The sequence below is a fragment of the Hypanus sabinus genome, chromosome 23 (genome assembly GCF_030144855.1).
Source record: "Hypanus sabinus isolate sHypSab1 chromosome 23, sHypSab1.hap1, whole genome shotgun sequence".
Classification (NCBI taxonomy): domain Eukaryota; kingdom Metazoa; phylum Chordata; class Chondrichthyes; order Myliobatiformes; family Dasyatidae; genus Hypanus; species Hypanus sabinus.
In genome coordinates this window covers 53170213-53182705 of record NC_082728.1, presented here as the reverse complement: position 1 = coordinate 53182705, position 12493 = coordinate 53170213, and the positions used below count along the sequence as shown (strand labels likewise).

At 40.7% G+C, this 12493-nt stretch overlaps 1 protein-coding gene across 6 annotated transcripts in view; it reads left to right on the top strand.

The window, feature by feature from the left end:
* Positions 1–12493, top strand: part of tmem94 (transmembrane protein 94) — a 197888-nt gene that overhangs the window by 95668 nt on the left and 89727 nt on the right. For all 6 annotated transcript variants that reach the window (XM_059948880.1, XM_059948881.1, XM_059948878.1 and 3 more), the window contains 6 exons: positions 335–516; positions 7595–7730; positions 8238–8353; positions 8819–8918; positions 9676–9784; positions 11110–11299. In XM_059948880.1, coding sequence (XP_059804863.1) covers positions 335–516; positions 7595–7730; positions 8238–8353; positions 8819–8918; positions 9676–9784; positions 11110–11299 — 833 coding nt within the window. The remainder of the gene's footprint in view (positions 1–334; positions 517–7594; positions 7731–8237; positions 8354–8818; positions 8919–9675; positions 9785–11109; positions 11300–12493) is intronic.

The following is a 12493-nucleotide window of genomic DNA, read 5'->3' as shown; positions in this document are numbered from 1 at the left end:
TGTGTGTGTGTATTTTCATTTCTTCTGCCTTTTTAAAGCTTCATCAATGTCTTGTGTTACATGCCATTTCTCGACCCTGCCTCACCCACAACGATTGCAGGTTTGCTGAAGCATAGCTGCACTGCCATCTAGGGATTTGTTGCCATTTAGCTCCTCATGAAAGCAAAATGGTGTGATCTGCAATTCCATGGCATGGAGCGGAGAATCAAACCTGAAATCTGTGCATTTCCATTTAGCATTAACACTTGCATTAATTGATTTCTGATATTGAGCAAATGAAAATCTTAATTTGAACTGCTGCAAGCATTATTCCTCATAGCCTAATTTGTTTCAGAGGGAATAGTGGAAGTTATGGAGAAAGAAGACTGCATACAAGCCTTGAGTGGACAGATCTTCATAGGAATGGTCTCCTCCCAATATCAGGCTCGGCTGGACATAGTCCGACTAATAGATGGCCTTGTGAATGCATGCATCAGATTTGTCTATTTCTCCCTGGAAGATGAATTAAAAAGCAAGGTACAGTTTCCAGTTTTAGATTCTGCTGTTTTGGCCCAAAGCCTAATGGTTTCTCGGATGGCTATAGCTGTGTTACAATTGAAGAAATATTGCAACTCAGACGTTCGCAGTCATTTGACATTCAGTATTTATGTTTTGCTGAGCAAGACCAGACTGTGAGCAGTATTTAGAAAATCTAGATTCAGCTAATTTTCTGTGCACATTGATGTCCAAGTGTTTTGTGAGATACTCACAGTGCGAGCCAGGAATAAATAATTGCTTGCAGGTAACTATCCACCACTGAAATTGGTAGTGCAATGCAATGAACCGATCTCAATTTCTATTTTGAATGCTTTTCACATCCATGGCTTGAGAGAGTCAGCCTGACTTGCATCAGTCAGTACCTGCAGGCTCTTGTTTTTTCCAAGCTCATGAGGTCATAATAATTTCACCCATTAATCTTTTTTTCTTTTTTTTTTAAATTCAAGTGATGTGGTTCTTAGGTTGAGCTGGCATTTGATTACCCTTAAGGTGGTGCTCGTCAGCTGCTGCAGCCTTTTTGGAGGATTTTTTCTGCCTGTTGGGGAGAAAAGTTCCAGGATTTTGATCTGGTGAAGTCAGCATGGTGTTTGGCTTGGAGGACATCTTCCAGATGTATGCTTTTGCTTCCCCTGTCCTTCCAGCTGATACAGCCAGGGATTTGGAAGGTGCTGTTTTGGTGGATTGCAGTGTATCCTGTAAAAAGTGCAAACTGCTGCTACCATGAGATGTGGTGAGATAAATGAAGGGCAACATCACAACCATTGATGCTGGCTGCTATGTCCTGTGTTGTATCCAGCTTCTTGAATATTGTTGAAATGGCACCCATCCAGGCAAGTGGAGATACCCCATCACATTGCTGACTTGACCTTTGCAAATGGTGGACAGGCTTTGAAAGTTGATCAAGTTACTTGCTGCAGGATTCCTGGATCCTCTGAGCAGCTGTTCAACCCCCATTCAACAGGAGTATCCATGTACACAGTTAATGGTAAGCCCCTCCCCACCCCTCTGATAATGTTAATGAGGGATTTAGTGATGGTAATACCTTTGAGTGTCAGAGGGTGATAGCTGGGATTTAACTTGTTGGGTATTATCATTGCATGAAACTTGTGTGGTGCAAATGTTACTTGCTACCCATCAGCCCAGGACTGGATTATTCTCCAGGTCTCTCTGCATTAGGGTGTAGGCTGCTTTGTTAACTGAGGAGTCACGAATGCTGCCAAACTTTGTGCTGTCATGAGCAAATATTGAATTTGAATTGAATGATCTTTATTGTCATAGGTACAGTGAAACTCTGTTTAGCTTCCTCTCAGGCAATTGAATAAAGTGGTAGATTAAAACAAGACAGTAATAAAAAAAACAGTATTAAATAGAGAAGTAGCAGAAAATAAGTTGCAGCAGCAGCAGAATATCATAGTAATTCACAAAGTGCTGTTAGTGCAAGTATTAAAGTCCTTGTGTGTGCATGTGTGTGCTCACAGTTTCAATCATTGCTCTCTGGGAGTGGTGTGATGGAGGCCACATCTCTGAGGTAGAAGCTGTTCCTCAGGCTATTTGTTCTGGTTTTTAGTGTCCTGAACCTTTTGCTGGATGGCAGCGGGTCAGACAGGGAATGGCCGGGGTGTGTGGTGTCTCTGGTTATGCTGATTGCTTTCCTCCTGAGTCTGCTGGAATAGATGGTGTCCAGTCCTGGGAGCTCCATCCTGGCAATTCACTGGGCCGCCTTAACCGCGAGATGCAGGTCTTGCCGCTCAGTGGCTGTGGAGCTGGCATACCACACTGTGGCGCTGTTGGCCAAGATGGTTTCAATTGTGCTTCTGTAGAAGTTGAGCAATGGCTTTTGTGAGAGTTTGGCCTGTTTCAGCTTTCTGAGGAAGAAGAAGTCTTTACAAGCAGCGAGGTGTTGGTGGTCTATGTCAGCTGTTTTGACAACATAACTCCAAAAAATACTTCTACCTCCTGACCTTCTGATTGAAAGAATTGTAGTTGTGCTTTGATTCCATAATGCTCAACTCCACAGACGGTTTCTCTGGTGAAATTAGCTTTACCTGCCTGATGCAGATATTCATGTTCAGGCTGATAGTGCCAACAGCCTTCAAAAAGAGAATTCATCTACCTACCCGTGACATTCAATGGAATGTAGGGATGAGGACAGTACTTATATAACCATATAACAATTACAGCACGGAAACAGGCCATCTCGGCCCTTCTAGTCCGTGCCGAACACTTATTCTCACCTAGTCCCACTGACCCGCACTCACCCCATAACCCTCCATTCCTTTCCTGTCCAATCCAATACCTATCCAATTTTGCTTTAAATGACAATACCGAACCTGCCTCTACCACTTATACTGGAAATTCATGCCACACAGCTACCACTCTCTGAGTAAAGAAATTCTCCCTCATGTTACCCTTAAACTTTTGCCCCCTAACTCTCAACTCATGTCTTGTTTGAATCTCCCCTACTCTCAATGGAAAAAGCCTATCCACGTCAACTCTATCTATCCCCCTCATAATTTTAAACAACTCTATCAAGTCCTCCCTCAACCTTCTATGCTCCAAATAATAAAGACCTAACTTGTTCAGTCTTTCCCTGTAACTTAGGTGCTGAAACCCAGGTAACATTCTAGTAAATCTCCTCTGTACTCTCTTTATTTTGTTGACATCTTTCCTATAATTCAGTGACCAGAACTATACGCAATACTCCAAATTCGGCCTTAATAATGCCTTGTACAATTTTAACATTACATCCCAACTCCTATACTCAATGCTCTGATTTATAAAGGCCAACATACCAAAAGCTTTCTTCACCACCCTATCTACATGAGATTCCACCTTCAGGGAACTATGCACCATTATTCCTAGATCACTCTGTTCTTTTGCATTCTTCAGTGCCCTACCACTTACCATGTATATCCTATTTGGATTATTCCTACCAAAATGTAGCACCTCAGACTTATCAGCATTAAATTCCATCTGCCATCATTCAGCCCACTCTTCTAACTGGCCTAAATCTCTCTGCAAACTTTGAAAACCTACTTCATTATCCACAACGCCACCTACCTTAGTATCATCTGCATTCTTACTAATCCAATTTACCACCCCGTCATCCAGATCATTAATGTATATGGCAAACAAATTGGACCCAGTACAGATCCCTGAGGCACACCACTAGTCACCAGCCTCCAACCTGACAAACAGTTATCCACCACTACTCTCTGGCATCTCCCATCCAGCCACTGTTGAATCCATTTTACTACTTCAATGTTAATACCTAACGATTGAACCTTCCTAACTAACTTTCCGTGCAGAACCTTGTCAAAGGCCTTACTGAAGTCCATACAGACAACATCCACTGCTTTACCCTCATCAACTTTCCTCATAATATCTTCAAAAAATTCAATAAGATTTGTCAAACATGACCTTCCACGCACAAATCCAAGTTGACGGTTCCTAATCAGACCCTGTCTATCCAGGTAATTATATATACCATCTCTAAGAATACTTTCCATTAATTTACCCAGCACTGATGTCAAACTGACAGGCCTATAATTGCTAGGTTTACTCTTAGAACCCTTTTTAAACAATGGAACCACATGAGCAATACGTCAATCCTCCGGCACCATCCCCATTTCTAATGACATTTGAAATATTTCTTTCAGAGCCCCTGCTATTTCCATACTAACTTCCCTCAAGGTCCTAGGGAATATCCTGTCAGGATCTGGAGATTTATCCACTTTTATATTCCTTAAAAGCACCAGTACTTCCTCTTCTTCAATCGTCATAGATTCCATAAATTCCGTACTTGTTTCCCTTACCTTACACAATGCAATATCCTTCTCCTTAGTGAATGCAGAAGAAAAGAAATTGTTCAAAATCTCACCCATCTCTTTCGGCTCCACATATCGCTGTCCACTCTGATTCTCTAAGGGACCAATTTTATCCCTCACTCTCCTTTTGCTATTAATATAACTGTAGAAACCCTTCGGATTTATTTTCACCTTACTTGCTAAAGCAACCTCGTATCTTCTTTTAGCTTTTCTAATTTCTTTCTTAAGATTCTTCTTACATTCTTTATATTCCTCGAGCACCTCATTTACTCCATACTGCCTATATTTATTGTAGATATCTGTTTTTCCTAACCAAGTTTCCAGTATCCCTTGAAAACCATGACTCACTCAAACTTTTAATCTTTCCTTTCAATCTAACAGGAACATAAAGATTCTGTACCCTCAAAATTTCACCTTTAAATGACCTCCATTTCTCTATTACATCCTTCCCATAAAATAAATTGTCCCAAATCCACTCCTTCCAAATCCTTTCACATCTCCTCAAAGTTGGCCTTTCTTCAATCAAAAATCTCAACCCTGGCTTCAGTCCTATTCTTCTCCATAATTATAATGAAACTAATGGCATTGTGATCACTGGACCTGAAGTGCTCCCCAACACATACCTCCGTCACCAGACCTATTTCATTCCGTAACGGAAGATGCAACACTGCCCCTTCTCTAGTTGGTACCTTTATGTATTGCTGCAAAAAACTATCCTGCACACATTTTACAAACTCCAAACCATCCATCCCTTTTTACAGAATGGGCTTCCCAGTCTATGTGTGGAAAATTAAAATCTCCCACAATCACAACCCTGTGCTTACTACAAATATCTGCTATCTCCTTGAAAATTTGCTCCTCCAATTCTCACTCCCCATTAGGTGGTCTATAATACACCCCTTTAAGCGTTACTACACCTTTCCCATTCTTCAATTCCACCCAAATAGTCTCCCTAGACAAGCCCTCTAATCTATCCTGCTAGAGCACTGCTGTAATATTTTTTCTCTGGCAAGCAACACAACACCTCCCCCTCTTGTCTCTCCGATTCTATCACACCTGAAGCAACGAAATCCAGGAATATTTAGTTGCCAATCACACCCCTCCTGCAACCATGTGTCACTAATAGCTACAACATCATATTTCCAGGTATCAATCCGTGCTCTAAGCTCATCCACCTTTCTTACAATGCTCCTAGCATTAAAATAAATGCATTTAAGAAATTCTCTACCACCTCTTCTCTGTTTATCTCTAACAGTACAAAGAACTTTACTGTCTTTTTCTTCCTTCTCCCATACATCTGTTCCTACACTCTGGTTCTCCTCCCCCCTTGTAACTCGTTTAAATCCTCTGGAGCCTCTGTAGGAAACGTACCTGCAAGAATATTTGTCCCCCTTCAGTTCAGATGTAAACCGTCCTGCCAGAACAAGTCCCACCTTCCCTGGAAAACTGCCCAATTATCTATAAATCTGACTCCCTCCCTCCTGCACCATGTCTTCAGCCACGTGTTGATCTGCACTATCTTATTATTTCTAAACCCAACTGCACGTGGCACTGGTAGCAATCCTGAGATTGCTATCCTGGAGGTCCTGTCCTTTAACTTGGCACCTAGCTCCCTAAACTCACCTTTCAGGACTTCCTCACTCTTCCTACCCACGTCATTGGTCCCTACATGGACAACGACATCCAGCTGCTCACCCTCCCTCTTGAGAATACTGAGAACTCGATCCGAGATATTGCGGACCCTGGCACCAGGGAGGCAACAGACTATCTGGGATTCTCAATCTCTTCCACAGAACCTCCTATATGTCCCCCTGACTATCGAATCTCCTATCGCTACTGCTCTGATTGAAAACTGGATCAATCATGTATGATAGCTGGACCAGGTCAGAGATTGTGATGTCATGTCATGAGTTATTTATCTCTGACTTTCCAAAGCCTTTCCACCATGTTTATTGTGGAACATTTCTTGCCTGATGAGTGTTGCGACAACACTCAGTATTCTGCCGACTACAGTATATATTTACTTCTGTGTGCATTTTGACTGTGTTGTGTTCTACAAAATGCACTAAACTCTCCAAGGCTGTGTATTTTAAAAAAAAAAGTTCTTTACTTACAGATTGGGGTGGGGGGGGGGGGGGGAAGAAGCAGTCATCCAGTGTAATAAAAAATGCTGAAGGAACTTACAAGGTCAGGGGCAGTATCTCATTTGTGTGGTTAGCCTCCAGCCAGATGGCATGAACCTCAATTTCTCTTAACTTTCACTCCCCTCTGTTTTTAAAGCCCCCCCCCAATCCTTTTTCTCTCTGCATTCCCATTCTAGTTATCCTGTTGTCTTCGTGACCTTCCCGTAACTATCTCCTCCCATAGATGCTGTCTGGCCTGCTGAGTTCTGCCAGCATTTTGTGTTTTTATCACTTACTTCCCCTTGGTTCGCCACCTCCTTCCCTTTATTCCAAGGTTCGCCGTCCTCATCATTTAGATTCCTTCTTCAGCCTTTGTCTTTCACCTGTCCCTTACAGCTTCTCACATCTTTCCTCCTCATTTTGTCTCACTTATCACCAATCGCTTGTACTCCCACTTCTTATTCTGGCTTGCTGGAAACTTCCTTTCCAGTCCTGTATGAAGGGTGTTAGTGTACTGTGTCAGAACCTTTAAATCCTGCACTTAGTAATACAACTTTCACTTTTTTTGTGTCAGTTTGCTGTGGAAGATTTCAATACTTTTGTTGAATGTTCATATCCAGAATTAGAATATGTAATCTGAAGTGACTGCTGAAAAAGATAATTTTAATGTGGGGAATTAAACTAACTTCAGTTTCTTTGTCAAGGAGAAGATCCCTTTGCATTAATCTGAGAATACAAAGTTCTCCAGGTTTCTTTTCTAAACTTGCTCTCCCAAAATTAGACATATATACTATGCTGCCTTTTTTCCACGTGGTGTAACTCCGAAATTTGAGAGGCAAGTTAAAACTTCAGTGTCTGTAAGTGATTGTAAAGTTCTTTGACTTGGATGTCCTAATGATGAAAATCACTAAGTGCATATTTAACCTTTGTTTCTTTATTTAACGATGTGATATAATTTTACTTGAATGCATAAATTTGTTTTGCTTGTGGGGGAAGGAAGAAAACATCCAGATGATTTAAACTGTGCTTACCTTCGTAACTATCTTCTAGTATAAAGCAGTGCAGATGACCACTTGCTTAGTTTATAATAATCTGTTGTTTGGCCAGGTATTTGCAGAAAAGATGGGTTTAGAAACAGGCTGGAATTGTCATATTTCTCTGCTACCATATGGTGGATGCTCTGGTTCCGAAATCCCACAGTCAAGCCCAAGCCATGCTGGCTCTCTACATGATAACCTTCAGGGTAGGCAATCTTTTAATACTTTCTGCTGAAGTTTGTGGGAAAATGTGATCAGTGTAATATGTGCAGAATGTGATTTCTACTGTAAAATCTGGTGCATGAGTTGCAACTGTGTATTGTACATTGATGCAGGTGTATATGCCTCCCCCAATCTCTGCACCCCTTCTATCATTCTCTTGTAGGTAACCAAGTTAAGTGTTAGAGAGCAGTCCAAACAAGTATTTAATGTTTTTGTCTTTGAATGCTTTTTATCATTAATTTTCATTGTAAATTTATGCATAACAGCTAAAGAGTAACAGCTGTTTGACTCCAACAGACTGCTAAATCCCTACAGCCTTTAATATTGTGGATATGAGCTACTTAGAGCCAATATATTTTTTCTTACTGGATAAGGAAGACAACACAACAACCTGTGCTGAGAACACAGCCTTCGGTCTATTCCTTCAAGCCAGTGGAGGCATTAATCCTTACTGTATCTTACTATAGCCATTGATCTTTGTAACTGCATAGATTCAAAGGATGATGCAGAGGGAGCATTACTAATGGAAGAAGAGAGACACTCTGACCTCATTAGCTTCCAGCCAACGGACAGTGATGTGCCCAGCTTTCTGGAAGATCATAATCGGGTAAGTTGGAGGCTTGGTGGTGGATCTGTGCTGAATTTGTGGAGAGTAGTTTCATTATATAAACTGAAATTTTGCTTTGAACCCTTTATGCCATAGATGTAATGGCTGGAAAAAATGTAAAACTGCGATGTTTACAAGTTCGTGAAGCAGTGATGAATCTGTAACCTTTGTACATCATTTCTTAAACACCATAAGTTCAGAGAGTTCCAAGCAAACAATTTTTAATCAATTCATATAACACAGTTTTAATAATGACAGAAAAATACCTTTATTGCAGCCTTTAATAAAGTAAAATGCTCCGCAGAAGCAATGCCCAGCCGAATTAAATATAATTAGGGAGTTGATGGGTGTATTTATTAGCTTTCATTTGAAACCATTCCTTTGATAGCTCCAGTGCAATCAGTATATGCCATTTTTTTATTTTTCTTTTGCAGCAAAGTAAATTAAACACTACCTTACTTTTAGGCTAAACTGCCACGAGGAATCCACCAAGTTCGACCACATCTCCAGAACATTGATAATGTGCCTTTACTGGTCCCTCTGTTTACAGACTGCACGCAGGACAGTAAGTGACCATTGGCTGTATACTTGTAGCTGCAGTAATAATATATTATCAGATGACTCTATTCTGACCTGTTAGTTGAAGGGCACTGATATAACTGAATTGCCAAAATCTAGGGAGGAATTTTTTTTATGTACTGTGAATTATAATGAGGTATTGCCTTGAGGGTGTTGATTCAGTTTGAATAGTGGTTTTCAAAAGAGCATGCTGTAACTGTTTGAAGAGGTAGAGGTCTAATTGGATAGTTCTTTTAGAACCAATATAAGACCACAGAGTAATTAATTTTGCTTTGGTTTTAGACTCATCAGTTTCTAAGATCTTAGTATTTGTCATGTAAGCAACAAGATTTTCATAAGTCTGTAAGACTAGGCGCAGTACAAATGTGATTCAGCAGTACTCAAGAAACCTGGTCCAGTGATGGTGTAACACTGTGTTTTCTTCCTTATTTTTCATGAAAGTCATCTGCCTTTAAACTCGGTAGCTATTTTTTATATTGGTAAAAGGTCAAAGCTTGCAGTTCCTCACTCCACCAAGCGTAATAAGGTGAAGAAAGGAATGCGAAACCTTTTTAAGCTTAATTTTTCAGCAAAGTGCAGATTGGTTGCTGAAAGGCAGGTGAAGGATCCAAACTTTGGAAGTTCTATGAAAGAGTGCAAGAAGTTTGATTGCATTGTGGTCATTATGATTGTAGTATGCAGGAAACTGCTGTTTGTGTAATTCCTTGAAAGTTTTTGTTACATGTAAGCTTTTTTCCCCCCAGCAATGTGCGAGATGATGAAAATCATGCAAGAGTATGGGGAGGTGATTTGCTGCCTGGGAAGCTCTGCTAACTTTCGAAACAACTGTCTTTTTCTGCAGAGTGACATTGGGTAAGGATTCTATTCACCATGCATTTGGAAACCAATCAGAGATTGTACAATAGGATGCAGAAAATCCAGTACTGGGCAGGAATCAATGGGGATTTACTGATTCCTGTGTCCATTGTGCTGATGTAAAAGTGGATTTATAGTATTCTTTTATGTATTCTAGCAAGTGCTGCAGAACTCAAATGTGGAAGGATGGAAATGGCCACAGGGAACTTTTCTCACTCTTAGCATTGTCTACTTTTTAGGGTTATCTTGAAAGATTGTTTGATTTTTATGAAGTAGTAATTGAACATTTGGCTACAAACAATAGGACTCAGTCAGCAAGGCCTCAAAAAAAAAATTAGAGTTCTGAACAAATGTTGGCCTGTACCCAAGTGAACAAACAATTCTGACCTCTGGTTTTGTGCAAAAGTTGGCACCTCAGATGCTAGGTTGAGTTCAGTGAAGGTTGAGTCTTGCTCCACAGCTTTTGATTTTGAAGCAGTAGTACTTCAAACTGAGTGGAGCTGGCTCTGTATGCTTGACCATGGTGAACAGTGACACCAACATTGAGAGCACCCAGACTGTCTCCTTTGAAAGTCGAATGGATCAGTGTTTGTTTCTGAGCTGACAAATTGCTCTCTTTTCACACGGTGATTATTGTGGTTTGCATTTGTAAACAATGAAGAATGGAATAAGGAAAAATTGATTAGGAAAATTGAACCATTGAATGGTTGCAAGTATAGTTGCAGCTGAGCAGTGTTCGGACAGTTTGATTCAGTTATGGCAAACCAGCATATAAATCATGGTCTATACAAATGTGGGCTTGGTAAGAAGTGAAAATTCCTAACCCACCTGGAGGCCAATTTAAAAAAAATAGAAAATTTATTGGTCTATTTTCCTGATTTTTTTTTACATGGGGTAATTTGGGTAATATAAGATAATGCTGAAATGTTGGAAATTTACAGCAGGGATGTACAAAATGGCAGATTAGTATCTTGCCATCAGTCTTCAAGTATCTAACAAATAGCTGATGATTGGGAGAAATATTTAAATCTTGGACAACATGCAGGGAGATTCTACAGGTAACAGTTACAGAAAGGGTGAAATGGGGGATTTGTGGTGTTCTTTAATGTTCTTCCTTTAGCAGTGCTGTGAACTGGGTCATTTAACAGGTACCAGCCATGAGGGGAGAGAAGAAAGCTAAGAGGTGCTCTATCATGGCTGTGATTTGTTACTGAATGTCAGGCAGTGGTGAATTACAGTGTTGCAGATTTAAGGAGAATAAACTGGGCAGTCCTAAAACATTTAATGTCCATCTATGATTTTTGATTCCTTATTTATTGCAGTGTTGCTATGGATCCACTCTACCCATCCCGCTGTTCTTGGGAGACCTTTGGCTATGCCACCAGTGCAAATGTTTCCTTTGATTCTGAGGAACTTTCCCCGCTGCAGTTATCTGGCCTCTTGAACAGCCTGCCGTGCTCCATTTTCTTTCACCAGGAAGAAAGCATCAGCATCATCAAACTCATCGAACAGGTGATTGTTTGTATTCAAGCTGCACAATAATCCCCCACTACACAGGCAATTATTTTCCTAGTTCCCTACACTACCCTTCAGCGCTCACACTAACTTCAATTGTTTCTTTTCTGCTGGCACCATCCTATAATGTAGTTGCATGCTTTTTCAAGGACCAGTCCCCTTTTAATGAGGTAATGCTTTAGAACAGATAAGCATTGGGATACTTATATATAAAAAACAACTTTGGAATAACGGTCATCATCTATCCACAAAATCTTGCTCCCTTCAAAAAGATTCCAATACAGTAATGTTGCATCGAGTGCCCTGATGGTGGTACACAAGTCAGATACTTCAAATGCCGGGTTTTAGGTACTTCAGAAGTTACTTCAACTGTCGGCTGCCGGGTTTCAGATGTTTCAGAAAGGACAGGGAGGGAGGCAAAAGAGGTGGGGGCGTGGCACTGTTGATCAGAGATAGTGTCACGGCTGCAGAAAAGGTGAATGCCATGGAAGGATTGTCTACGGAGTCTCTGTGAGTGGAGATTAGGAACAGGAAGGGGTCAATAACTTTACTGGGTGTTTTTTTTATAGTCTGCCCAATAGTAACAGGGATATCGAGGAGCAGATAGGGAAACAGATCCTGGAAATGTGGAATAATGGAGTTGTCATGATGGGAGATTTTAATTTCCCAAATATCAATTGGCAGCTCTCTAGAGCAAGGGTTTCAGATGGGGTGGCGTTTGTTAGGTCTGTTCAGGAAGGTTTCTTGACACAATATGTTGTTACGTATTCAGGCAACAATAAATATGAGTTCGGCAAGGGTTTCTTATAACAAACAACTGGTTTATTAAACACAGGAAACAAACCCCCCCCCCCCCCCAAAAGTAAACAAACACTACCGTAACCGGAAACAGCTGCTGAGCGGCAGCCCAAACAGTTCTTAAAGTGATATTCCAAAAACAGTTCTTAAAGTGATATTCCAAAAACAGTTCTTAAAAGTGGTATTGCCAAAAGTTCGATATGCTCACAGTCCATTTAAAAGGAGAGACTTTATAGGACGATTTAGGTTCTCTTTCACGTCGCTTGCTTCGATCCCCGACGTCGAACTTCCCACGAAGAATTTACGAAACAGAACGGCTTAAAGGCACTGACCTTTCCTTCTCCACTACCTTCAATCCTTTCTAGTTAAACCTAGGGATTAACACGAAGATAG